This window comes from Natrix helvetica (assembly GCF_964273705.1).
Source record: "Natrix helvetica genome assembly, chromosome: 1".
Taxonomy (NCBI): Eukaryota; Metazoa; Chordata; class Lepidosauria; order Squamata; family Natricidae; genus Natrix; species Natrix helvetica.
In genome coordinates, this window is record NC_138548.1 from 174,151,634 (window position 1) to 174,176,660 (window position 25,027).

At 36.5% G+C, this 25,027-nt stretch overlaps 1 protein-coding gene across 1 annotated transcript in view; it reads left to right on the forward strand.

The window, feature by feature from the left end:
- The window catches only part of COL3A1 (collagen type III alpha 1 chain), a 77,560-nt gene that overhangs the window by 42,704 nt on the left and 9,829 nt on the right, over window positions 1–25,027 (forward strand). The window contains exons 8-41 of the mRNA XM_081939040.1: window positions 41–94; window positions 1,513–1,566; window positions 2,721–2,774; window positions 3,216–3,269; window positions 4,602–4,646; window positions 5,290–5,343; window positions 6,032–6,076; window positions 6,850–6,903; window positions 7,359–7,457; window positions 7,570–7,614; window positions 7,721–7,819; window positions 8,947–9,000; window positions 9,179–9,286; window positions 9,754–9,807; window positions 9,943–10,041; window positions 11,625–11,678; window positions 12,482–12,580; window positions 12,843–12,896; window positions 13,007–13,060; window positions 13,526–13,579; window positions 13,925–13,978; window positions 14,612–14,656; window positions 14,739–14,837; window positions 14,932–15,039; window positions 15,566–15,619; window positions 16,822–16,875; window positions 17,003–17,056; window positions 18,237–18,290; window positions 18,612–18,719; window positions 18,895–18,948; window positions 19,718–19,771; window positions 20,715–20,876; window positions 22,200–22,307; window positions 24,321–24,428. Of these exons, the coding sequence (XP_081795166.1) occupies window positions 41–94; window positions 1,513–1,566; window positions 2,721–2,774; window positions 3,216–3,269; window positions 4,602–4,646; window positions 5,290–5,343; window positions 6,032–6,076; window positions 6,850–6,903; window positions 7,359–7,457; window positions 7,570–7,614; window positions 7,721–7,819; window positions 8,947–9,000; window positions 9,179–9,286; window positions 9,754–9,807; window positions 9,943–10,041; window positions 11,625–11,678; window positions 12,482–12,580; window positions 12,843–12,896; window positions 13,007–13,060; window positions 13,526–13,579; window positions 13,925–13,978; window positions 14,612–14,656; window positions 14,739–14,837; window positions 14,932–15,039; window positions 15,566–15,619; window positions 16,822–16,875; window positions 17,003–17,056; window positions 18,237–18,290; window positions 18,612–18,719; window positions 18,895–18,948; window positions 19,718–19,771; window positions 20,715–20,876; window positions 22,200–22,307; window positions 24,321–24,428 (2,403 nt within the window). The remainder of the gene's footprint in view (window positions 1–40; window positions 95–1,512; window positions 1,567–2,720; window positions 2,775–3,215; window positions 3,270–4,601; window positions 4,647–5,289; window positions 5,344–6,031; window positions 6,077–6,849; window positions 6,904–7,358; window positions 7,458–7,569; window positions 7,615–7,720; window positions 7,820–8,946; window positions 9,001–9,178; window positions 9,287–9,753; window positions 9,808–9,942; window positions 10,042–11,624; window positions 11,679–12,481; window positions 12,581–12,842; window positions 12,897–13,006; window positions 13,061–13,525; window positions 13,580–13,924; window positions 13,979–14,611; window positions 14,657–14,738; window positions 14,838–14,931; window positions 15,040–15,565; window positions 15,620–16,821; window positions 16,876–17,002; window positions 17,057–18,236; window positions 18,291–18,611; window positions 18,720–18,894; window positions 18,949–19,717; window positions 19,772–20,714; window positions 20,877–22,199; window positions 22,308–24,320; window positions 24,429–25,027) is intronic.

Here is a 25,027-nt window from a genome sequence, read left to right on the forward strand (position 1 = left end):
TTTATCTTTGGCTTATATTTAACTTTATTTTTCTTTCCAGGGTGCTCCTGGCCCCCCAGGAATGATAGGACCCCCTGGACCTTCTGGAAAAGATGTAAGTTTTTGATTATCAATACATAAATAAAGATAAAGAGATTTTTTGGGCATGTCACTCTAAAGATACATATAGTATGAATGATATAGTTGCAGTAATTAAAGGCCCCTTCCTCTGAGTTTAATCTTTTTTGGGGGGGAGGGCACAGGACAGTTCAACATAGAAAGTTGCCTAATACTTAAAAGCAGATTTTTTTGGGGGGGAGAAAAATATTGCTTGAAGAGGAGAGAATAATAAAGCCACACAATTTTTTAAAAAAAGCATTCATATGCTGGATCCAAATGTGATTTTTCACAGATTTTGGCATCTTGATTTTGACTGATGTTTCAACCTAATTGACCAAAGCTCTTTTATGTATTTACAGTACAGTGAAGTAGAAATCAACTAGTTTCCATCCTGTGGGGCAGAATTTTAGATTTTTAATGTTTTTTCAGAAAGAATGTTTCTTTAAAAGTTGTTCAAAGTTATTATACTGTAAATTGTTTGAACTGTTTGTATCCTAGCCTTTAGACAGTTTCTTTCATGAAAAGCAGGTTAAAGATTTAATAATTAGATTTCATTAAAGACATAACTAAAAAGATACGGTCTGTTGATTAATGAGCTCCTGCAGTGCTTATTAACTAAGGTAGCTTAATTTCTGCATTAGCAAAGACATATTTTTGCTCTTCACAATTGGAAGGGGTCTATTCATTAATGAAATCCCTAGATCTAGAAGAGGCTTCTGTTGACAGAAAAAGGAGAGGTGATTTCTGAGCAATTTTCCTCACAACTCCTTCTTTAGATCATATCATTCTATGAGGATAGAGAAAAATGCAAAAAAGGAACATTCCACTAATTCTGTAAAATCATTTTATGAATAGAATCCTAAGTGCATTGCAATGAGATCAAGCCAACTAAATGAATATCATCCCATTAGGAGCACTTCAGTTGAGCAAATGCCCTACATATAGATGCATGTTTCTGGTTAATTTTTGTGTGGTCTGTTATCAGTGAATGTGTTTTGTTAGCTTTCACTACCCATATATAAACTCATAGCAATTTAGAAGACTTTCCATTCCATCATGCATAAAACTGCTAGATGATGTAATGGTCAATTTTCTGACTGAATGGTTCAGGAGATAATTGTATAAACAACCACTTGTAAATTCTTTCATTATCAGTCAAAAGACCCCCCCCCCAGATGTGCTGAAAGAAAGCAAGAAATATTTTGTCTGGAAGTCTACTGAAGATATCTTGGTTGTGGGGAGTAAATATTCCAGTTGCCCTAATTCTTGTAAGGCCAACCAGCAGTAGTTCCACAATATATAACCAAAGCTTCTTTTCATCACTATGTGTTCTTATTTTCTAGTCCATCTTAGAGTGACTATAAAGTATGTATGTCAGTGTCTATGTGTAATAATTGTACATTGTGTCTTCAGGGAGAATCTGGAAGACCTGGAAGACCTGGAGAACGTGGATTGCCTGGCCCTCCTGTAAGTAAACACATTTTTCTTTTAGGATATGTTGGAAACTAACCCTAAAAGGTACTAAGCCTTTTGAGAAACTCCATTGTGTGTATGTGCATTTATATACCAGCCACCTCCATTTCAATTACTTGTGTGATATAATTATGTCATTGTCCTCCTATTGCATTCTTCAGTCCCCACCATCTTCAAACTAAGCTCTATTTTGTGGGAAGAAGTCATGACACCCTATTATTTCATAACTTAGGGTTGATGGGAAGTGGCATGCTTTGACACACATCTCCACCCAGGCATTGTCCCATCCACCTTCCACTTCCCCAATTAAGAAATGCACAAATAAGTACAAAAAATGCCTTCCCATCTATGTGATCTGACAACGAGGTTACAAATAAGGTACTTTGTTTTGTTGAATTTGCTCAGCCATTTCCAAGTCTCCTATTTTCTTGCTTCACTTATAAGATTTATGTTTGTTTATCAATGATATTGATTGCTATTGCTAGTTTTATGCCTATGAGAAAGTTGTAGGTTTTATTCCCAGTTGTTAAAATAGCCATACTGTTACAGTCTTTCTACGCTTACAGTTTTCTTCTTCACTCATATAGCCTCCCTGCCATTTCATCAGGTAGAAAGTGAAAACTTAACTTAGGGTGCCACAGCAATAACATCTGAAAGTTATAAACCAAAAGCAATCAATCAAATTAAGCATTACTGACAGCAGATGAAGCAGAGGACAAATAACATGAAATCACATCCTATGGCAGCTTCTTATCAAAGAACAAAATCTTAGAAAATATAGTGACATCCATGTTTTGCAGAAAGAGCAGTTTCTTTCTGCTATCAAAGCTGAGGAAAATTCTTTTTAGATCTATTTGAAAAAAAAGAAAGTCATGGTAGGTCATCTAATTACAGGAACACCTTGTAATTGAATATTCAGAAATAATCCATTCCAAGGGTCGGGTTTTTTGAAATATTGATGTATCCTTTGTATTCTGAAGTATTCCTCCTCTTGGCTTTCTCTGGTTTGATTCCCTGGATAATTCCTCAGGTATTCCATTAGCCATGCTTAAACTCTTAGCCTGTTTATCATTTCCTGATCATCATAACCTTCCAATGCAATTGTTCTCATCTTATTTGTGCTCTCTCCCCCCCCCCTCTTAATTTAGGGCCACAAAGGTCCTGGTGGAATGCCTGGAATGCCTGGAATGAAAGGTCACAGGGTAAGTGCTCAACCTCAAATATTCTATCATAAAAAATTGGGAGAAGATACCAACACAGCTCACTCTGCTTCAGGCGTCTTCAACTGAATGCTCTCCAAATTCTTTTGATTAAAGCAGTTACTATAGAATTCTGGTGGGCATTTATCAGAGCTGAGATACAACTCATCAGGATGGCACTGTGTTGGCGAAAACTACAATAGCAGATGAAACAGCATGTTGCAGTCAGAAATTGCTGAAGCAAATGCAATGAACATTAGCTGAGTGAGTTGGGGGAGCATGAAGCGGTGTAGATAGAAAAATTAGGTGTCCTTCTCATTTTACAAGTTTTAGATATAGCTAGAGAGACATATAACCATTCCAGGTGTTCACTGTTTTGATTTAGAAAATTTCCTATGTGCCGTTCATATATTCTTTCTTTCTTTTCTTTTTTTTTGCACAAAGGGTTTTGATGGAAGAGATGGTGCCAAAGGTGATACAGGTGCTGCTGGTCTAAAGGTACAATTTACATTTATCACTTGTGCAGAAGAAGACAGGTTTAGTCAAACAAAATTCTTTTTTAGAAAATGTTAAACAGTGGCAGTCTCTTGGGCTTCTCAGAATATTTTACCTGTTGGTCATATCCAGATCGAACTGAATCTGTGTTTTTTTCACCTGGTAATGGCTCTCCCATTATGTTCATGCTTCACTTGCAATCTCCACTTCCTTTCTTTCTGTTTCTCAGACAAGGGGGAAAAGGTTATTGCCATGGACACCTGAATTGGAGGGGGAGGGGGTTATTACCTCTGAAGTCAAACCTTTTCTTCCAGTGTAAGATACCTAAATCTGATTTACCCAATTGCCCTTGAAATATCAAGATTATAATCTAAGTTCATTTCACAAAATTTATAAATATATGACTAACTATATATGTACATAGTCCCAAAAGTTTATTTAAAAGAGATCAATGAAATATTTCTTCACTTAGAACATATTTAACAAGTTGATGGACAATTCTGAAAACCAGACTAATTAAACTGATCCATTAGGGATTGCTCATCAGAATGGCCATATAGTACCTCTAATCATAATTTCACTCTGCTTTTGACTGCTAGATGTTGAAAATCTTATGTTCTTATTAAATTGAGTTTGATAGAGAAGTACCACTGCATGTTGAGCTGTTCTTTAAAAAATCCTATACATACTGCTTTTTTCTTCTCATGAGGTTACTCTATAGACAGGTGCAGTAACATCATCCTCATCATTTGATGAAGCAAAATAGGTTCTCTTCAATTACTTTGTCTCTTCATTGCCCATCACACTATTTCCAAAAAGATCACTCTGTTAGAAAATTGGTAGTTTGCTTGTTTATTCGTTTCTAAAGTTTGCATGCCACATTTTCACTGATAAAAATGATCTCCCTGAAGAGAATTATGTGGTATGTATAGTTTCAACGGGTGCAAACTGACCCTTCTTCTTTGTACTTGAACTGGTCTGATGCAGAAAGAGATTCAAATATGGAAATTTGCTTTAGAGTGCTTAGGTTTTTGCTTAATTGGGAACAGGAATGAGAATATTCATTATGGCCCAATTTGTGATTGGAGACACAAAGAATTTGTCTCTGGTGCATAAGCTCTCAATGTATATACAAACAATAAAGTAGTAAGTCATAGATCATAAATCATAAGATACAAACAGCAAATGATAAATCATAAAATACCAATAGGGGAAGGTAGTAGGAATGATGAGAATATGAGAAAGATGGAATTAGGAGAATGATGTAAAGGTGGTTTGCTCAAATGTGGAATGATAAACACGATGTATTGACCAATATTCCCTTTATCACATTAGGGTGAAAATGGCGTTCCCGGAGAAAATGGATCCCCAGGACCAATGGTAACTTTCTGAGCAATATTGTAGAAAGTATGTGGGAGAAAACAACAACAGAATTATCATAAACATGGGATCCTTTTACTCATCCACATGGAGAAAAATCTAAAAAAACTCTTTGATAATCTATTAGGTAGTAAGTAATAAGGAGAAAGGTTTACATTTCCATTCTGGTTGAAGAAGGGCATGAAGTTTATCACATACCAGTATTTAGTTGCAATTAAGCTTAGCAATAGGATACTCAGGATACTCATTGAGGGTACCAACCCTGGGGATAAGATCATGGATACCTGAGGCAATTATATGTATTTGCCTAATTCACATATAATGCCGGAATGGCAATGTGAAGTCTGAAGCAGGTCCCATCTTACCTTATTGCACTTTCTGATTTTAAATTAATCCTCCTTGCCTAAATCACTTCTGATCTGAGGAAGTCTAGAAAGAACTGATTAAAAATAAGAGAAAGAAAAAAAATCATGTTACCTTTTAAACATTCCTGATTTCCTCAAATGCCTAATTTGAACCATAATTGATCCAAATCTTAGGATTCATCTGTAATAAAACCTTAATGAAGGTTTTACAGCTGTTCCTTCTGTGATGAATGCTTTGGGTTGCCCTTCCTTCTCTAAAAGTCTTGTATGTTTCTTAGGGACCCAGAGGTCTGCCTGGTGAAAGAGGAAGAGCTGGACTTCCAGGAACTTCAGTAAGTAGTTGGGTGAAAGTTTAATGCAAACTCTTATTATCATTGGCAATTTTGATCCACTGGTATAGATTATAGACTCTAAGAATCCTGGAAGGGACAAGATAATGGAAGTCAAAATTTTTGTACTATCTTTAGTTTTTGTGTGGGTTGCTCTGGCAAAATCAGTCTTTTTGGAGACATTTTACAAGGGCGCAACTTTGTCATTTCTGATTCTATTGTTTTCTAGCGGTATGTTGTCCAGATTTATAATTTGATCAATAAAAACTGGGAATTATTGTTCGCTATTTTTGACTCTTATGTGTTCCTCCTTTGCCCCATATTTGGTTTGCATGCTCCAATTCAAAAAAGACTATGAGAATACGATCCCAGTTGAGGAGATTTAGTGATAAGACATGGAATCTTTTTCACAGAACAGTTCATTTTATTTTTAAAAATGCAATTACATAATGAATAATTATGACATCAAGTTTTCCCCCATATACTGTACATTTCATTATGTACATTTAAGATGTTAGGGCTCCATATTTAATTATCGAAGAACTGTAATATCTATAAATAAATGAGTTCAGAGAAGTTATGAAAGGTTAGAGATCATTCATTATTGTAAGCTTTGTGATATTGCTTAGTTATTTTTAAAACACCACAAGCAACATTCATTTGTTTCTAATCAATTCCTTTGTATTTTCAGGGTTCTCGTGGTAACGATGGTAGTCCCGGAGCAGCTGGTCAACCTGTAAGTATATCTCTTCTTTCTTTCTCAGGTATTTCCCATTCCTTTTCTGATTTCCCATAGTGAAATTCTTGGCTGAAGTACAAATGATGGTCCTATAATCACCAAAATCCCATTTGGATATTTTGACTTTTTATATTTTATACCACCATAACAACCCCAAGCCATGGTGAACTGAACTGAGAAAGAGTGAGTGGCCCAAAGTTACCCAGCTGGCTTTCATGTCTAAGGTAGAAAATAGAAATCACAGTCTTCTGATTTCTAACCTGGCACCTTAATTGGGTCTCAAATAATATTTTATTTTATTTGAAAATAATATTTTCAAATATTACTTCTCCCACCTTTCCATTAAAAAGATTAAGGTCGCAAACTCTTGAGACCTGCACAGTAGATAAATTTATAATGTATACTAAAATTTGCAAATAAGGCAGAGAAAATGAAAACCCAGTGCTTTGGAAAAAAAATAACAATATAATAAATTAGCAAATAATTAGATTTGGATGGAGGTTTAAGAACTTCGTCATTGGTCACCTTATATTGGGGGCTCCACAAGTCATCCTAAGAACAACAAGTCATATAACTAGAGATACCTTTTCACCACACAGATTCCATGTGTTATAGATGTCTGTTTTACAACACAATTTTACATTGGTTGGCTCAATTACAAGAGCCTTTCCCTCCCACATTTGAATATGATGTAATACCAAACATTTTTTTTCTTTAAAATAACCATTGATAATTTTCAAGTAATCAAATCTCTCTTCTATTTTCTTCAGGGTCCACCAGGTCCTCCTGGACCTTCAGGATTTCCCGGTTCTCCAGGTTTTAAGGTATTTATTATCACATATGTATAAAAAGAGACAGAGGTTAAATTAACATGCTAAAAAAGATGGTTCATATATTAGCCTGTCTTTGATATAGAGTCCTTCAAAGGGAGGGAAAGAAGCTACTGTTACTGTGGAATATTGACGGGCACTGCTGATACTGATACTGATATATCCTTAACTCTGTCTATCTTCTACTATTCTACCCTCTGCTAGATACTGTCCTATACACAGTGCATCAGCACTGAGAATATTTGTGATTTCATTCTGATAATGCTTCTTCTAAAGAATATTCATTAGCACATTGCCAACTTCTTTTAACCACAAGGGATAATTCACTAGCAGCATCACCCAATAAAGTTCTCCAGCTGCCACATATTATCAATTTGATCTCTCTCTCTCTCTCTCCCTCCCTCCCTCCCTCCTTCCCTATCCCTCTCTTTCTCTCCCTCTTTTCACAGGGTGAAACAGGTCCTTCTGGTCCTGCAGGCTCTAGTGGACCTCCTGGACCAAAAGGAGATGCTGGTGCCCCAGGCCAACCTGGAGGTTCTGGTCCTCCTGTAAGTATATGTTCTTTATAGAATGATGTGTCAAGTCTATTTTAGTTTTTAGTAAGATCATAGTATTTAAAAAATACATAACCTAATAAAAGCTATTATGTTTTGTCAATAGGGTCCTGGAGGACGTGATGGAAATCCTGGTGCCAAAGGTCCTCCAGTAAGTTTCCCAGGCAGAGTGTGCCACTGCATTTTCCTAGATAATGTGCACGTTGACTCAAATCATTCCATGGTATCTTTCTTGAGCACATGTTGGTTTTATCCAGGGTGCTGCTGGAATTCCTGGTGCTCCTGGTCTAAGTGGAGCTCGTGGTCCTCCTGGTCCTTCTGGAACTAATGGAATCCCTGGACAAAGAGGTCCACCTGTAAGTCATCCGCGTGTTATTTTTTTAATGTCATGATTACATGAAAAATGAATTCAGATACAAAATGTGCCATGCTGTAGAAATCTGTACAATGTCCTTTGAGACAAGGACATGATTTGGGTAGAGGGAAATAACTGCTGAATTTCAGGATTTGTTTATTTTTTCGCTTTTTTTCAATATGTGGAGATTGTCAACCTTTTTCTTCCTGTTGTGTAATTTTGACAATCTAAAACATGAGAGGGCCAGAAGGTCCAGATATTAACAGTAAGAAAATATTTTAAGAGAATTACATGCTGAGTAAGAATTTATAACATTTATAGATAATCTTGGAGAGGAGGAGCAATACACATGTCACCTCATTTATATATTGAGGCAATAAACATGTAAATGTAGATCAGATATTGACTTTGAAATGCCTCAATTTAAAGAAGTTGACTTGGATCCAGAGGTAATGTTCAAGTAACATGCTCACTTGTATATCTGCCTCCCTGTAACCTTCAAAGTGGTTTATATGCCCCATGTTTCCTCTTTTGTGGAGTCTTCTGTTTCCTATCTTCTCCTACAAGGAGAAATATGCCAGAATATCACTGAGTAAAGGACTACAATCAGAACAAGGATCCAGAAAGGAAGTGGGATTCTATCAAGGCCTCAGGAAACTAGATACAAACTTCATAAATCAAACCCAGTGAAAAGCTTACTACATTTTTTGCTATTTAAAAATAATATAAAATGCCCTTCTCTACTAGCAATATAGAAAAACAACCAAAGAACATTGCGTGGTTTATCATCTTTAGATTATACACATTTCTGTCACAGACTGATTCGGTAATAGCTGTCTCAAAACATCTTACGTATTTGTATGCCTAGCCTATCATCTTCATCCCCATATCCTCAATGCTCAGTGGCATCTCACTGTGAAAAATCTATCTAGTGCTTGCAGAAGAATTCATAGAGTAACAGTATTGATTCACATTATCTTTGTGCACGTGATTCTTTGGATCCAATTCCAAATAAACTCATGTCTTTGATTGTAAGCAAGATTCTAATCTACTACCAAGATCTGCATTTGATGGGACTGAACAAATCAGATTTGGCAAGACAATTCATCAGTCTTGTGTTCTTTTCAGGGTGAATCTGGTAAAAATGGTGCAAAAGGAGAGCCAGGACCAAGAGGTGAACGTGTAAGTATTAATTTATACAGTTGTAGTAGATCTGGTATGGGATCTGGTATGGGACAGGCCTGCCCTTTTTACTAAAATAGAGTAAGCCTTATTTTGAAAAGCTGCATTGTTCTGGTAAAAGTTTATCTCGAATGTCAGTAGCTTTATCAATGACTGTTTGATGGCATTTTGTTATAAGGGTGAAAATGGCACCCCTGGTAGTTCTGGTCCTCCAGGAGAAGAAGGCAAGGCAGGAGCACCTGGTCAACCTGGCACCAATGGCGTACCTGGAGCTGCAGGAGATCGGGCAAGTATTCTAACAGTTTTGTTTTAGACAAAAACACAAAGCAACCTATGGTAGTCTGCACTACTTTTCTAGATACATTTGTGCCTAAAAGAGATTAAAGTGGTGAGATTATGCACTATTTGTGCACATCAGTTGTGGCTAAATTGCTAATCAAACCAATGGGATTATTCAGAAGAATTGGAATTAAAAGCAGTATGATGGTTATTCACCAGAGAAAAGGCAATGGGATTGTTAATACCGATAGAGAAAATTCTCTTGTTATCATTATTTTTCTTCTGCTACACTTCAGTTTGTTAACAAGGATATAATCTGCAATTATTCTAGTCATTAGATCTCAGAATAATCACACATAAAAACACAAACTGAAAATACGTTGACTTCTCAACTTCATTACTATATGATATTCCTACTTTTGGAAATCCCTTCATGAATTTTTCAATAAAAATGTCTATGTTTCTATTTTTCAGGGTGCTCCAGGATTCCGCGGTCCTCCTGGTCCGAGTGGACTTGGAGGTGAAAAGGTAAATAATATGTTTCTTACTTAGAGTTTTTGGTCTCCAAAGACATTTACCACTTTTTGTTCAGGTCACATTATGGTTTGTAATCCCCTTTTCCTTCATGTCCTTGTATGATCAAATTGTCCAATGTCATTTAAGGGGGCACCTGGTGAGCGAGGTGGTCCAGGAAGTGCCGGTCCAAGAGGAGCTCCTGGAGAACCAGGACGGGATGGCAGCCCTGGCCTTCCAGGAATGAGAGTAAGTAGAAATGTCCTGAGTGTAGAATATAAAACTCAGAGACATTATTAGGAAAGATGCAACAAGAACAAAAAAGACCAATGCATTCCCTTATTAATGATCAGATTCCATATTTCCAGATTGTAAATACTTGTTACATTTAATGCAAATATCTCAAAAGCAGTTCTGAGAATCAGTTATATCTATAAGATACCTGTCTTTCTTTATAGGTAAAATGTTACCGTTCCCTTCAGAATGTAAGTCTAGAAAGTTTGAGGTATAGTTCTCAGAAAATTTGACAGGCTGTGAAGGAAAGGGAACAGTATTAAATATGTGACCAGGCCATAGCCTTTGAAAATTGTTTTAATTTTAATTAAATGTCACTGCTAGTCAATCAGTTTAATTAATAGCTCACTCATTCTTTCTGGAAACAAAAGTCTTTAGCCCAGGATAAATTGTGAAGCCCTGCTAGATATAGGTTTTGAAACTTATAAAGAACTGTACCTCACTGTGGTAACGTAGTGAGAAAATGGTGCTGTTAGAAGAAGAAAAATAATCTCTCTGCTGAGAAAAATATAACATCGGGAAGAACATACCTAATCTAGCTTGGTCCCTTCTGCGCTGGATGTCCAAATTTATTTAATATGTGGGCCCTTACCTGCAACCCAAGGAAGGTTTTTTTCCCCCTGTGAATTAGTAAAATCTTCCTTTGTGTATTAAAAATTTACATTTAAAAAAATGAACAGGTTACTTATTCAGGTAAATCTTTAAATCAGTGAGTGTAGGATAGCTCTCTTAGGAAATGAAGTGTGTAGAATCACGCTCCCCCAGATAAAGTACCCTAAAGAATTGATAAATAGACTTTTAGGACCAAAATGTTGGTATTGAGTTTCATTATTATTTGGATGAGTTTTTGCCTGCAACTTTAAGTTTGGTGAATTGAAGAATCATAAGCTTCTTTAGTCACTTGGTTATCTTTCATGATGATTACAGTAACCAATTGTTTTTACACCATCCAGTAAAAGTAATTTGAGCTTCATTTCAAATGATTAGATTCTTAATAAAGGCAAATATTATGTCAGGTCAAATTCAGTGATGATATGGACACAGCTAGGTAGCCAATTTAGAAATGGTTTCCCGTTTCCTTCTTCAAAGATGTATTTCATCTTCCCACTCTAGTCTATAGTCCTGAGATTCTGTGTTGACCTCCCATACATGTATGAGCCAAGCCCAAATTTGCTTAGGGTTTTCCCCATAAAGGGAAGTCAGGTAGAAATTGTCAGGAAAGCTTTTTACCTCCATCATTGTGAACTTGATTCTTGAAAAAATCTTATCGAAATAAAAAAAATATATATTAATATTACAGTAACGAAATGACCAATATTCCTGACTTACAGTAACTATCTTACTTGTATCCCTACCTAGCATCAGATATTTCTGAGCTCTATGGATGCATCTCTTGATTTCTCTAATAAAAGTACTTGAAACAAATTATCCAACCAGTGCTATATCCCCATTTGTATTCTTAATCATTTACATTAAAAAGTAGGGTTAGAAAAGCTATGGCTTTGAACATGCACTTATTACATTTTTTTCTTACTCAGGGCTTAACAGGAAGTCCAGGTGGTCCAGGAGTAGATGGAAAACCAGGTCCTTCTGTACGTCACTATATTCTGTTGTTTTACCTGATTCTGCTTTTGTTACTGTGCCTTACCTTGATGTCACTATATGAGCATTTGATTTAGTTGCTTGTTTCAGTTCTTGGGGAAATATTTACAAGCATTTCATTGACCATTTAATGGCTCTATAAGCCTTTTTACATAATCTCTGTATTAACGTCCATTATGCCTGAATGAATGTGCATTAATTTCTGCTTCTGAAAAAAAGAAATATTTTAAGTGACCAAATAGGATAACACATTTATTTATTTATTTCATTCGTTCATTCATTCGAAATGTTTACCATTTCATTGATAAAGTGATTCTGAGTGGCTTACAAAATGGATGGTAAAAATTCATTCATTCATTTCATTCATTTATTGAATTTATAGACCGCCCCCTCTCCCCGAGAAAATGTTAATATAAAAACTTATTAAAATTAATAAATCTTAAATAAGAACTAAAAGGGGATGGATGGTAGGGGCGAATGGTTTTTGCCCCCATCAACCATGAAAAGTGCCTGCATCAGGGTATCAAACCTGCTGGCAAATCCATATTTTAAGGTCCTTCTGGAAAGTCAGAAGGGTGGGAGCAGATCTCACTTCTGGTAGCAGGGTCACAGTGGAAAAGTATATTCTTTTTGACCTCCACAAGCTGAAATTCCTTGACAGACAAGGTCTCTACCAATCCCCTTCCACAAGACTGAATAGAGTGGGCTGATCCCATCGTTGAAATGTGTCTGTGAATGTTTAATCTCAGTGATCTTCCATGTCTCTTCCTCTCTTCACCTCTATGGCTTTCAGGGTTCACCAGGAGAATCAGGGCGGAGTGGTCCCCCAGGCCCAGCAGGTCCACGAGGTCAACCAGGTGTGATGGGCTTCCCTGGTCCAAAAGGTGGTGAGGTCAGTACAACCTCGTTATTATCCAGACTATCCTTGGATTTAGGATTACTTCTCTTTGAGATGTCAACTCTTTGTTTACCAAAAGTAAACCTGAACAAAGAAATAAGCTCTCAAGAGTGTATTATTCACAGAAATGAAACAAATGAGAAAATATCCTAACATGTTACTATGAACATATTAAACTGAAGTTGCCTTTGAACCTTATAATTTTTTGATGTATAATAATTGGTAAGATATTAAACTGCATCTTTTGTATTTTTAGGGTTCACCGGGTAAAAATGGAGAAAGAGGAAGTTCTGGACCACCTGGTGGACCGGTCAGTAAACTCAATCTTTTAATAATTTATTTCACTCTTTCCACATGTATACTCCCACATACAGAATTCTGTTGACCCTGAAAGCTAATCACTATCCCATTCTTTAACAGGGCTTACCTGGAAAGGATGGTGAATCAGGAGCACAGGGACCCCCAGGACCTGCTGTAAGTAATAGAAACATCAATGTCATGTATTAATAGTAACTTACTATATATGTATATCTTCTATATCACTAAAGAATGATGGATGCAAGCAATGAATAAGACAATTTTTCATTAATGTATTGGTCAGCATATTGTTTACAATGATGGGAAGAATTATTTGAGCCCATCCTTTGATCACAGGAACTGTTGGAAAGCAATACTTTTCAAAATAGTGGGTTAGCCTAAATCCCTGCAAATTAGATTGAGTGGAATGGACCATTGGCTATTGCAACTCTACAATAGTACATTATTTTTTGCCTTTTTAATTATGGTTTCATTAATACTACATTGACTGATGTTGTTCCTTTTGGGGTTTTGAAAGCTTCCTATCCATGAATAGAAAGTGATTACTGCTCAGCACAAACAACCTAAGGAAGGGGCTGTTGGGGGGATGAAAAACCATGAATGATATTCTTCTTTTCCCAGGGTGGTCCTGGAGAAAGAGGAGAACAAGGAGCAACAGGTCCACCTGGATTTCAGGTATGCTGATAGTCTTCAATATTTGCTTTCTGAATAATGAATTCAAACCGGAATCAAGAAATTAGTGGAGAAAAGTATATGCTTAAGGTTGGCTGATTTTGTCCACCAAATTATTTCATGTTTTATTTTTTACTCATTTGTTTAATGTGTATGGTGGTTCCCAATAAAAAGTGGTGACACTGAATGCTATAATCACAACAAGGACATACATGATGTTAACTATGTGCTATTTCACGTTTTTATAAAAATTCATCTGCTACAATAAATTTCTATTTCTGATATTTTTAAATGCAATCTTTAAAGAAGAGAGGAATATGTATTAAGCAATAATTGTATTTTCCCTAGGGTCTACCTGGTCCTTCAGGACCTCCTGGAGAGAGTGGAAAACCTGGAGATGCAGTAAGTCATCCTTTTATCTCTCCCAAATATGGATAAAAATGATATGTAATGCTACTTAAGTCTGGAGAACAATATAAATTATTATTCCAGAATTATGACTTCGTTCTGAAACATTCTCTTTTCTAAAAAATACCAAAAACCAATATCTATGACTTTACCCCAAAATTCAGCTTTTAAGAAAGTTTATTACCTATTAATTCCAGATATTTTTATAATAATGTCTTATAGAAATCAAATATATTATATACTTCCAAAGTTTCTCTCTCCCTCTCCCCTCCCTCCCCCCTCTTTCTCTGTGTGTATGTATGTATCTATGTATACATACATACACACACACAAACACACACACACACACACACTTTTCTCCCTGTATCCTCAGCCAGGTTCTCTCTTTTTCTTCTCTCTTCCTCCCTCCCTCCCTTTTTCTTTCTTCTCCTTCTTCAGAAGTGGCTATTATTTTAGCTAAACTCAGTGGAACTTATGCTGCATTGGAAGAAGATCAATGTAATCAGTTGTGTCATTGACTGGATAGGCACCTCAGGTGGAATTGTTTAGCTGCATCTTGAATAGTAAGGAATTCGTCACCTATGAAAACATATAAATAATAATCAACTCCCCTTTGTTTCACAACAGGGCCCAAAAGGTGAAAATGGACATCCAGGACTTCCAGGAGGAAAGGTATATTTGAGTACTAATCTGGTCACATAGAAATGTGAAAACAAAGAAGTCAAAGAAAACTAAATGGTTTTATTTCTATTAGGGTGAAAATGGCATCCCAGGTGAACGAGGCACACCAGGAACCCCAGGTCCCCCTGGAGCTAGAGGTGGTCCTGGTCCAGCTGGCCCTGAAGGTGGAAAAGTAAGCTGAAATTATTGCACTCTGTATACCTAAATTATCTCCAGGTACGTTTTCCCAGGTGTACTAATAACTGTTCTGGAAAATATGATTTTAGGGCCCCGGTGGTCCAATTGGTCCTCCTGGTGGTATGGGACCTCCAGGATTACAAGGAATGCCAGGCGATAGAGGAGCTTCTGGAAATCCTGGACCTAAGGGAGAAAAGGTACATTCTTTTATATTTCCCTTAATAACCTGATAATGACATCCAAAATTATGAAGAGCAGCTAAATTAGGACTTACTATCAAGCATCAGTAAGCTTAAGTAAGTCGATCTAAACTTCTGAGATTGACATCACTTATTCATAAAACCTGATGTAGGGCAATATGTGTAAGTACTAAATTAGGTCTCCATGTTGCATAAAGCCCATCTTCTGTATGCTGAGAAGAGTAACTCCTACTGAATTTAATGAATTTAGGGAAGAGTGCTTTGAATAGGGCTAGTGAATAATTAGGTTCACCTACTTCAGAAGTGGAAGCTGTTAATGCTTTACTCTTTGTCCACTGAATCAATGTTGTTCTTCATCTTTCCCTGCTGATTGTATTTGTATAATACTCTTATTATATAATTTTAAATAAAGACTTAAATGTTCCTTTTTAGTTTGGGGAAAGCTTATGAACTGCATAGTACAACAGGTTGCCGTTGGTTAGTTTATTCACAACGTATCTGCTCTTTTCTTTCATTTGGATAGGGAGAGCCTGGAGGCAGAGGGGGAGATGGTTCACCTGGTAAAGATGGATTACGAGTAAGTAGATTCTGTCATATCATGGACAATTTGTTTGCTTCATCTAATTTACAACAGAACAACATTGTTTCCAGCAGAGTGTATAGAGTTTTTTAAGGTTTTGCATTTAATATTATAGCCTGGATATTTTTAGGCATGCCAAGAACTTCTAATGCTGTGGAATAGTTTAGGAAGTGTAGTTGATTGCATCTATTTCCAGAGTATTCATAGCAACTCCTTCTTATCTAATCAAGATTAAGAGACAGGCATAATAAAATCTCATCTAGAGATGAGATTGAAATTTCAGTTTTTGCGTCAACCCTTGCTGAACTTAGCCCTCCCCCAAAAAATACATGTATTTTATAATCCTTTTCAGGAGTTCTTCTCTTAATTTGTGCAATTTTGTAAATATTTTAATAAGCATTTTTCTACACTAATAGGAATAAAATTAAAAATAGTCTAGTTGATCTAATTTTCCTCAGATCTATCAAGATTCTTTGAAGAGTTAGATGGATTTATTCTCCAGGAGTATTACTGGGTTGAGAGTAGTTTCTTGATGCGAATACAGTGAACAGAATGAAAAGAAGTAGACTAAGCTTATAGGCGAGCATATAGAAAATGGATGGACTGAGTTACTGGAATGATGGATGTAATATTAAAAAAACTGAAGGACCAGGTTAGGAACATAGGGAAAATCTAGCTATGCGATTGCGACGAGCTGGCATCAAATTGACTGCACATAATCAATCAATAACCAGTCAATCATATACAAGTAATTCTAAGGCTCTTTAAAAGTTTAGCTTTTCCTCAAACAGCTAGAATTAGAATTCCAGAAACATAGGGGAGGGGGAGGAAATATAATAATACTTGTTAACAAAAACATTTTCTTCCTTCTCATTTCAATGAATTTATGCAATGGCAAATTGATTGACACAAGTTAAAGAATCTGTTATAATGAATAAATATCTTGCCAAGTCGCAAGCATTGTGACATGTTGTTAAACATCATCAGGCTCAATACCTAGCTCATTTGATAATTCTTGTGAATGGTCTCTCTGCCTATGAAACTTCAGCATCACAGGAGACAGATTGGATTAGGAAGGCAAAACTAAAATGAGTAGAGGTTTTCAGTGCAGGGAGGAGTATACTGAATGTTCTTGCATTTCCATACTTGTTGATTGATGAACCCAAGTTTCCAACTGATTTTTACTTTTAATATTATAGGGGCCTGTAGGATCCATTGGACCTCCTGGTCCATCTGGCCAACCTGGTGATAAGGTATACTTACAAACATATACATTTCATTCACATGTTAATGTAAATTAAATTCATTTTGAAGAAAACAATTCTGAAATAAAAGCTATATTTGTTTGTTTGTTATTTTTATTTATTTATTTCCTTCTAGGGAGAACCTGGACCTGCTGGACCCCATGGCCCATCAGGTCCCCGTGGTGGCCCGGTAAGAAATTCTTTCAGACACACAATCTAATTACATCTGTAGGTGCTTTATCCTTTTCCTACAATTTTCATACAAAAGGGTTGTTTTTTTTTAATATTATTTGAATAATCTTAATTGGTTTGGAAAGTTAGATTACTTTCTTGAAGAGAGCAATATGCTAAAATACTCTTGTTCTTTTCAACCTATCTAGAAATTATATTTAAATTTAAAATGTTAATACACTTCATATTATAGATAATGTAGAATAAATATCTATAATTAAGAATATTCATTCATATCTCAAAAGCTGTATCTTCACTTAATAGCATAAATTCTTCATAGTAATGTTAATTAGAAAAAATAGAATTTCAAGCACTTAGTTTTCTGTCTTCCTAAGATTGTTTGACCTCCTCAAGCATGCACTGTCACTCTTCCATTAAAGTCATAAAAGAGGAAATGGACAAGAAAATCCATAAATAAAAATAACATGGGAAGTAAAAAGGGAGGTCATCAGTAGGTGAATTAGGAGCAGGGATAGACTTCAACCATCTGGCTTATATCCTAAAGCAGAGGTCTCCAACCTTTTTGGGATGGTTTCATGCACACATGCAGTCACAGACCTACCCACCATTTTCAGAACCAGGTTCTGAACGGGCTGTGTCCCAGCACTGGGCCACGGAGCAGGGGTTGGGGATCCCTGTCCAAAGGAATATTGACTTCAAGCAAGTCACTTCTTCTTCTTCTTAGTTACCAATCTTTCACAAGAGTTAGAAAACTCAAATGCTGCTTTCATTAGATTGTTAGTGGCTCACAAACATGTATTGATCCCCTTTGATACTGCTTGCAGAAAGCCAAATGGTGTGATGCCTCTCTGCACCAGAATGGAGGTTCCAGCCATCCAGTTGAGATGGCTCTCTTGAAGCACTCTGGAGGAAATTAGCAGTTCTTTACAAAGTCCTTGTGTTTATTCAAAAGCACAGGAATCTCCCACTCCATCTGAAAAAGTAACACAATCACAAAGAGTTTTGAATAACTTTATGGTAAGGATTCTGGTGGAAAGACAAAAAGAAGTGTGCTAGAAATACATATTATTGTGAGCAAAGGAGATAGCTGAGTGAGGCAAAAAATGGCGTTAGCATAGTGGAATCACTTTCCTTGTAGGGTTAGTTATGCTCCCTCTCTATTCCTTTGTCACCTGCAGGGTGATCGTGGTGAACAAGGCCCACCTGGTCCTGCTGGCTTCCCTGGAGGTCCTGTAAGTATAAAGATATTTTAGCATAAAGGGTGGGAAAGATTTGTTCTACTGTATTGAGATGAGTTGAAAGAAAGTAAATAAATAACGGAGCAACCCATACCAAGTATCAACCAGCATGTTTAGTTGCAAAGGAAATCAGGAGAAAGAAGTGTGTGTGTGTGTGTGTGTGTGTGTGTGTGTGTGTATTGAGTTTTATCAGAGAGATGATAAGACACTGTCTTTTGTTCCAAGACTAATTGTGTATTAGTATTTCAGGAAGATACTTAGTAAGTATCATTAACTACTAAGGTTTAACACTTGCAATAACTAATCTTTATATAGGGACAAAATGGAGAACCTGGTGGAAAAGGAGAAAGAGGCCTTCCTGGTGAACGAGGTGAATCTGGACCCCCAGGAATTGCAGGTCCAACAGGAGGCCCTGGGTCACAAGTACGTATGCTGTGATCTATATGTTCTATGCAATCTCTATTGTTTTTGAAACTTGATTTGTCCTATATCTTGTGTAAGAGAAACTATTGAATATATTGATTCCATTGAAATTCATACATTGATTAGTCTGTTATTTTCTTTAGTATAATGATGCTAACTCTCAAATCTTATCTAGGGTCCACCTGGTTCATCAGGACCTAAAGGAGAACGTGGAGGTCCAGGCCCTGCAGTAAGTATTGGGTATTTTTGAAAATGTTTACTAAGCTGTTTGATCTTTGCATCCAAACTCTTAGGGCCTTTAAAAGACACCATAAATAAAATAAAAAATATCCTTTTAACATGGCATGTCCCAGTTCAGCTGACATTTCAGTTCCAAAATATTCTGAGTGGTTCAGTGGTGATCCATGGGCTTATCTCAATCAGACCTTTCAATTTGAGCCTTGTATACATGTCCATTCATTCTTGTTTTTTTCCCTAAATAGCTATGTAAATGACAGGTGTTCTTTTTAGGTTGGAGCTGGGAAAAGCACAGTCTGACAGCTACTTGTAGCCTATCAGTTTTTCTTGAGATCCATTTATTTAGAGTCATGTCACAACAAGCTATCGTACAAAAGATGTAATGACCTCTTAACCAAATTGTCAAATGCAAACAGTCTCCTTAGAGAGCCAGTTTAGTCTAATGGTTAGGGTATTGGGCTAGAGACTGGGAGTTCTAGCCCCATCTTGGGCAAAAGCCAACTAGGTAACCTTGGGCCACTATTTCTCACCCCAAGGAAAGAAGATAATGGGAAATCACTTCTGAAAAACCTTGACCAAAAAACTGCAAGCACACTAGGCAGTCAACAGGAGTCAAGACTGACTCAGAGGCAAAAGATATATAAGTGGTATATTTATTGTATGTGATAAAGAGTATATCGGTTTCTTGAATTTGATTTTTCCATCTCCTGTTGAGCAGTAGCTGATAACTTGTTAATATCATCTATATTCATTTATTTCAGGGTGCACCTGGCTTTCCTGGAGGTCGAGGCTTACCTGGTCCTCCTGGTAACAATGTGAGAATTACTACAATTTTTAACACTTACTGTTCTTCTCTGCTTTCAGATTCTTTTCTCTGCTCTAGAATTTTAGCTGGAAATAACTAGAGAAATCAAACTGCACAACAGTTCCATTTGCACATTCGGTCACAGGTGCTATGCTTCGATCACAGATGTTCCATTTATAAATTGAAGCCCCTCTTAAGCATATCTCTGGTGGACAATATTTAACCCAGACTACTTCATGCCCATGATTGCTAAGGAATACCCCTTTTCCAAAATATATCTTTCCTTCTTTTGTAAAAAAGAAAAAGAAAAAGAATGGAAGGAAGTGAGCAACAATCCTCCATCTTGAGTATGGTTTGTAGAAATGGAAAGTTGAGCAATCACTTTGGAGTTTGAAGGATTCAGCTAGTCCAAAAGCAAGATCAATGGAGGAGTTGCAATGCAGTCATGGAATTGAATAAGGTCTCATGGAGATGCAACTCAGGCATGAAATAACCTTCATGGAAGCCAGTCTTTCTCTGTGTGTGTCTTCATGATGAAGAGCAGAGCTGGATACTCCTGCCCTATGCAAAGTAAAGAAGTGGGATAGGAGACTATGTTATATTCTGTTGGCCACAGGTCAGATAACACTAGCCATCACTCTTGCAACTACAGTATCCTCATTTCCTTAGGATGGCTTTTTAGAAAAAGTGTAGTATGCATGCAAACTTGGGGGAAACCTTTTGCCTACACTATCAGATATTTCTTTTGATCTTTAATCTTTAATTGCTTGGCCTTTTTAAAAGCATGCAATTCTAGATATATTCATGTTTTTATTGGTAGTGGATTATGAGTAGTTAAGAAGTGTAGCTGTTGTCCTTTATACATACATCATACATTCTCCATTTTCTGGTGTCCTGGTAGCATTAAGTCAAGAACTATCTTATATTTCTCTCTCTCAAATATCACCTTCTAGGGAGCATCAGGACCACCTGGCAATTCTGGCCCACCAGGCAAAGATGGACATTCTGGCCCACCTGGTTCTACTGGCCCAGCTGGTCCCCCAGGTGGTCTAGGTCCAAAAGGTGAGCCAGGTGTACCAGGAGAAAAAGGCCCATCAGGACCCAAAGGAAATGACGTAAGTACATTCTTTGAAAATTGTAAGTTTTAAAAAAAAGAACCAATATTCAGAAATGATTAGAGTATCATGGTGATCAACCATTATAAATAAGTCCAGAAATTTTAAAAACCTATCCAAACATTACATCCTGCCTACAGAAAAATGTTATCAAATAGAATAGAATAGAATAGAATAGAATAGAATAGAATAGAATAGAATAGAATAGAATAGAATAGAATAGAATTCTTCATTGGCCAAGTGTGATTGGACACACAAGGAATTTGTCTTTGGTATATATGCTCTTAGTGTACATAAGGAGAATAAAATACATTCATCAAGAATAAAAAGATACAATGATTAGTGATAGTCAAGGTTATTAATAAGCTATCAAATCTTATTGGGAAACAATTAAAAACAATATAAATTGAAAGATACAAGCAGCATAGTTAGAGTAATAAGTTGGAAGAGCTAGATACTAGTAAGGAAGAGAAGAATAATAGTAATACAGTCTTGGTAAATTATTTAGAAATTTGAAAGAATTGTTCAGCTTCACAAGTCTCTGACTAAAACACTCCCTTGAAGTCAAAGGCCATATCAAGGGCTAGGTGAAAGCAGCCATCCCATTTCAGTCCTATTGCTGAAAGGGACTTCTGCACATATCCCTGCTCCACCAGCAGAATCAGGTTGCCATGCTTCAGTGCTGTTAAATGTCTTAATTTTCTGGATGGTAGATCACCTCAGAAAGCTGCAGGAGTTTGGATTGGACCCATGCCTTGATATATGGCACAGAGCAGCTTCACGGGTCTATTATAAAAAGAGACTTATTCATCTTTATTTGTCTCTAATATTCCTAACTCTATTCAGATCCCATTTATAAGAACGATACCACCTGAAATAAGTCTATACAAAGAAAGGACGGAATCATTTATGCTCATATTGTCTTGAGCACATTGTCAGAATACCAGCCAAATGTAATTTACATGATAAGGGTTCGTATAACATCTAAGAGGAAAGAGGGAAAATAAGATTGTAAATACCTTACCTGTTGAAAAGAAGGTTGGAAATAACATATTTTTCTTTATTTCTGTTTCTTTCCCTATTCTTTGTTGTTTCTTGCTCTTTTTTGTTTTTGTTTTATTTTTCTCTTTCTTTCCTTTCAGTTTGTTATTTAATATATGGAAAAATAGTTAATAATAATACAATAATTATAGATATCCATATGCATATATTGATGTATCTTCTAAAATGTAAACCTCCACCTTCATTCAAGCATACCCCTTTCCTTATACCCCTGACTCCATTGATATTTAGTTAATCGTGGTCTTCATTGATCTCCCCTAGGGTTCACCAGGCCCCGCAGGAAATAGCGGCATACCTGGACAGCGTGGTATTGTAGGATTGCCAGGATCAAGGGGCCCATCAGGGTCTCCTGGTCCGGCTGGTGCCAAGGTAAATCATCATCCCAAAGATTTCATGGAAGAAGGATTGAGCTGAAAGTAGAGATTGTTTGGTTTGGGTCTTAAACTGGTTTGTGCCTGTGAGAGGGGGAGAGAATTGGGGGGAATATTTTTTTAAATTATGCTAACTAAAATAATTTGCTAATTTTGTTGCCATGGTTATATCAGAGGAAAAAATGCTGCTTTCCAAGGGGGAAAATAATCACCTGACAATGCTTTTAAAAATGGCTTTCATCTTTCTAAACTAGACAAGGTTTTTCTTCCATAATTCCATGGCATCGTCTCCTACATTAATGCCCATTCATTCATTAATACTGTTGTGACCCCCAAATTAATATTAATTAATGTTCCACTACCGGTAATTGTTAAAGCTCCAGAAAACCCTTTCTGTCCCCAGTTTGCTTCCTTGTATAATTAACCCAAGGCAGGGTTGCCTACTGATCAATCAGAACAGAGCTGGAAAGGACCTTGGAGTTCATCTAGTCCAACCCCCTGCTCAATGTATAGGACATCCTATACTCTTTAGGATGTATAGGACATCCTATACTCTTTCAGATAGCTGGCTGTCCAGTCTTTTTTTTAAAAAAAAACCCTCCAGTGATGAAGCACCCACAACTTCTGAAGTCAAGTTGTTCCACTGGTTAATTGTCCTTACTGTTAGGAAGTTTCTCCTTCATTACAGGTTGCTTCTCTCCTTAATTAGTTTCCACCCATAGTTTCTTGTCTTGCCTTCTGGTGCTTTGGAAAATAAGATGACCTCCCTCTTCTTTGTGGCAGATCCACAAATATTGAATAGTGCTATCATGTGACTCCTCGTCCTTCTTTTCTCTAGACTGGCCATACCCAATTCCTGCAACTATTCTTCATATGCTTTGGTCTCCAAACCCTTAATCATCTTAGCTGCTCTTCTTTGTGCTTTTTCCAAAGTCAACATTTTTAATGTATTTATTTATTTAGGGAATTTATATTGCTGCCTATTTGCATATTGCGACTCAAGGTAGCTTACAGAATATAAAACCTCATATAAAAACAATAAAGCTAATAAAAGAAGTCATATAATAAATTAATATACTAAAATATTTTTGTAATGTGATTACTAAGGATTTATAAAGCGGTATGAATACTTCACATGATAGCAATTGAGTTTTTGCTATGCCTAGTAAATTAGCCAGAATATCACCTGCCATAGCTCTTTTTCTCTTAGGTTTATGATACCTTCTCACCCATTTATCACAAGATCAGGGCAAATGCAATTGCATTCTATCTTGATTATATTAAAAAAGAGTCAATAACAATACAAAGGATGTATCTTTGCCTTATTTAGGCAAAGATCTGAGTGTTTGTTAAAAGTTGTCATCTGAGATTGTGAGTAGGAAAATATCAATAATTTGGGGGATTAATGGAATTTTGAGAGCTACGTTTTGTATCGCTTTGTGGACCTTTTATTTTCGTGTTTATTAAAAATTTATTGGTTTTTTTAAAAAACATTTATAGGGAAAGGGTATAAAGGTGCATAAAAAATTTTGGCAGCTCCCGTGCTAGTGGAGGAAGTCCCTCCAAATCTCATAATTTTTTTCAATTTTAAAAGCAACATTTAAAAGATAAGCATAAACAGAATTCTTACATTATATCAATCATGTGTTCAATCATCTCATTCTTTGTCACTTTCTAGTATATCAACAATGACAATAATATTTCAAATACATTTATTTTTGTGACCTGAGCCTTTTTGATATTGCTCCCTCCTCCCTGTCCCCAGCTGGAGCCACGCCCCTCCCTCCCCCATATCTTGTACATTGCTGCATTTTTCACCACCTCCCTTATTTTCATCCTGTGGACCTTTTGTTTTCCATGATCGGCTGAAAAAAGAAATATTTTGAACAATATATCTGTAGGCATATATTTTTTGTGTTTATTATTTATGTTATCTGCTTTTTTTAAACGTTAGCATGAATTTTACAAAATCTAAACATTTCAACTCAATTTCTTTCTCATTCCAATGTAGGGTGAAGATGGCAAACCAGGAAATAATGGTAGTCCAGGGGAACGAGGAGCTCCAGGGCCCGGAGGTCTTCCTGGCATCAGTGGGGCACCAGGAGAACCAGGCAGAGATGTAATCATATTCTTAATTTAGTTATATTCCTGTGATAGATGCTTGATGTAAATAGAACAGTTAAATGATGTAAATCCCAAAATGAGAAAAAGGGACTTCGTGCGGATATCTTGTTCAGACATGTAATCTAATCAACTTAACGTACTGTGAAAGTGAAAACTGGTTTATACAAGGGACTGCACCACTTAATTTCCACATAATCTTGATAATCATACATAAGGTCAAAATCCCACATGATTTGGGGATGAAATCTGCAAAAGGTTTGAGAAAGCTGGTAGGTCTTTTCCTAGTGAAGATATGCACTGATCAAGATGGTCCATTACTAAGATGATTATGTGTAAATGATTCTCTTAAAAAATGTTTAGTGCAGGGGCGTCCAAACTTGAGAACTTTAAGACTTGTGGACTTCAACTTCCAGAATTCCCCAGCCAGCCATGCTGGCTGGGGAATTCTGGGAATTGAAGTCCACAAGTCTTAAAGTTCCCAAGTTTGGACACCCCTGGTTTAGTGAGTTAATATGAATATTCTACTTGCAATATATCTGTTTGACCTTTTATATATACATTCATCACTTGATGCTGCTTTAAACTAGAAGAATG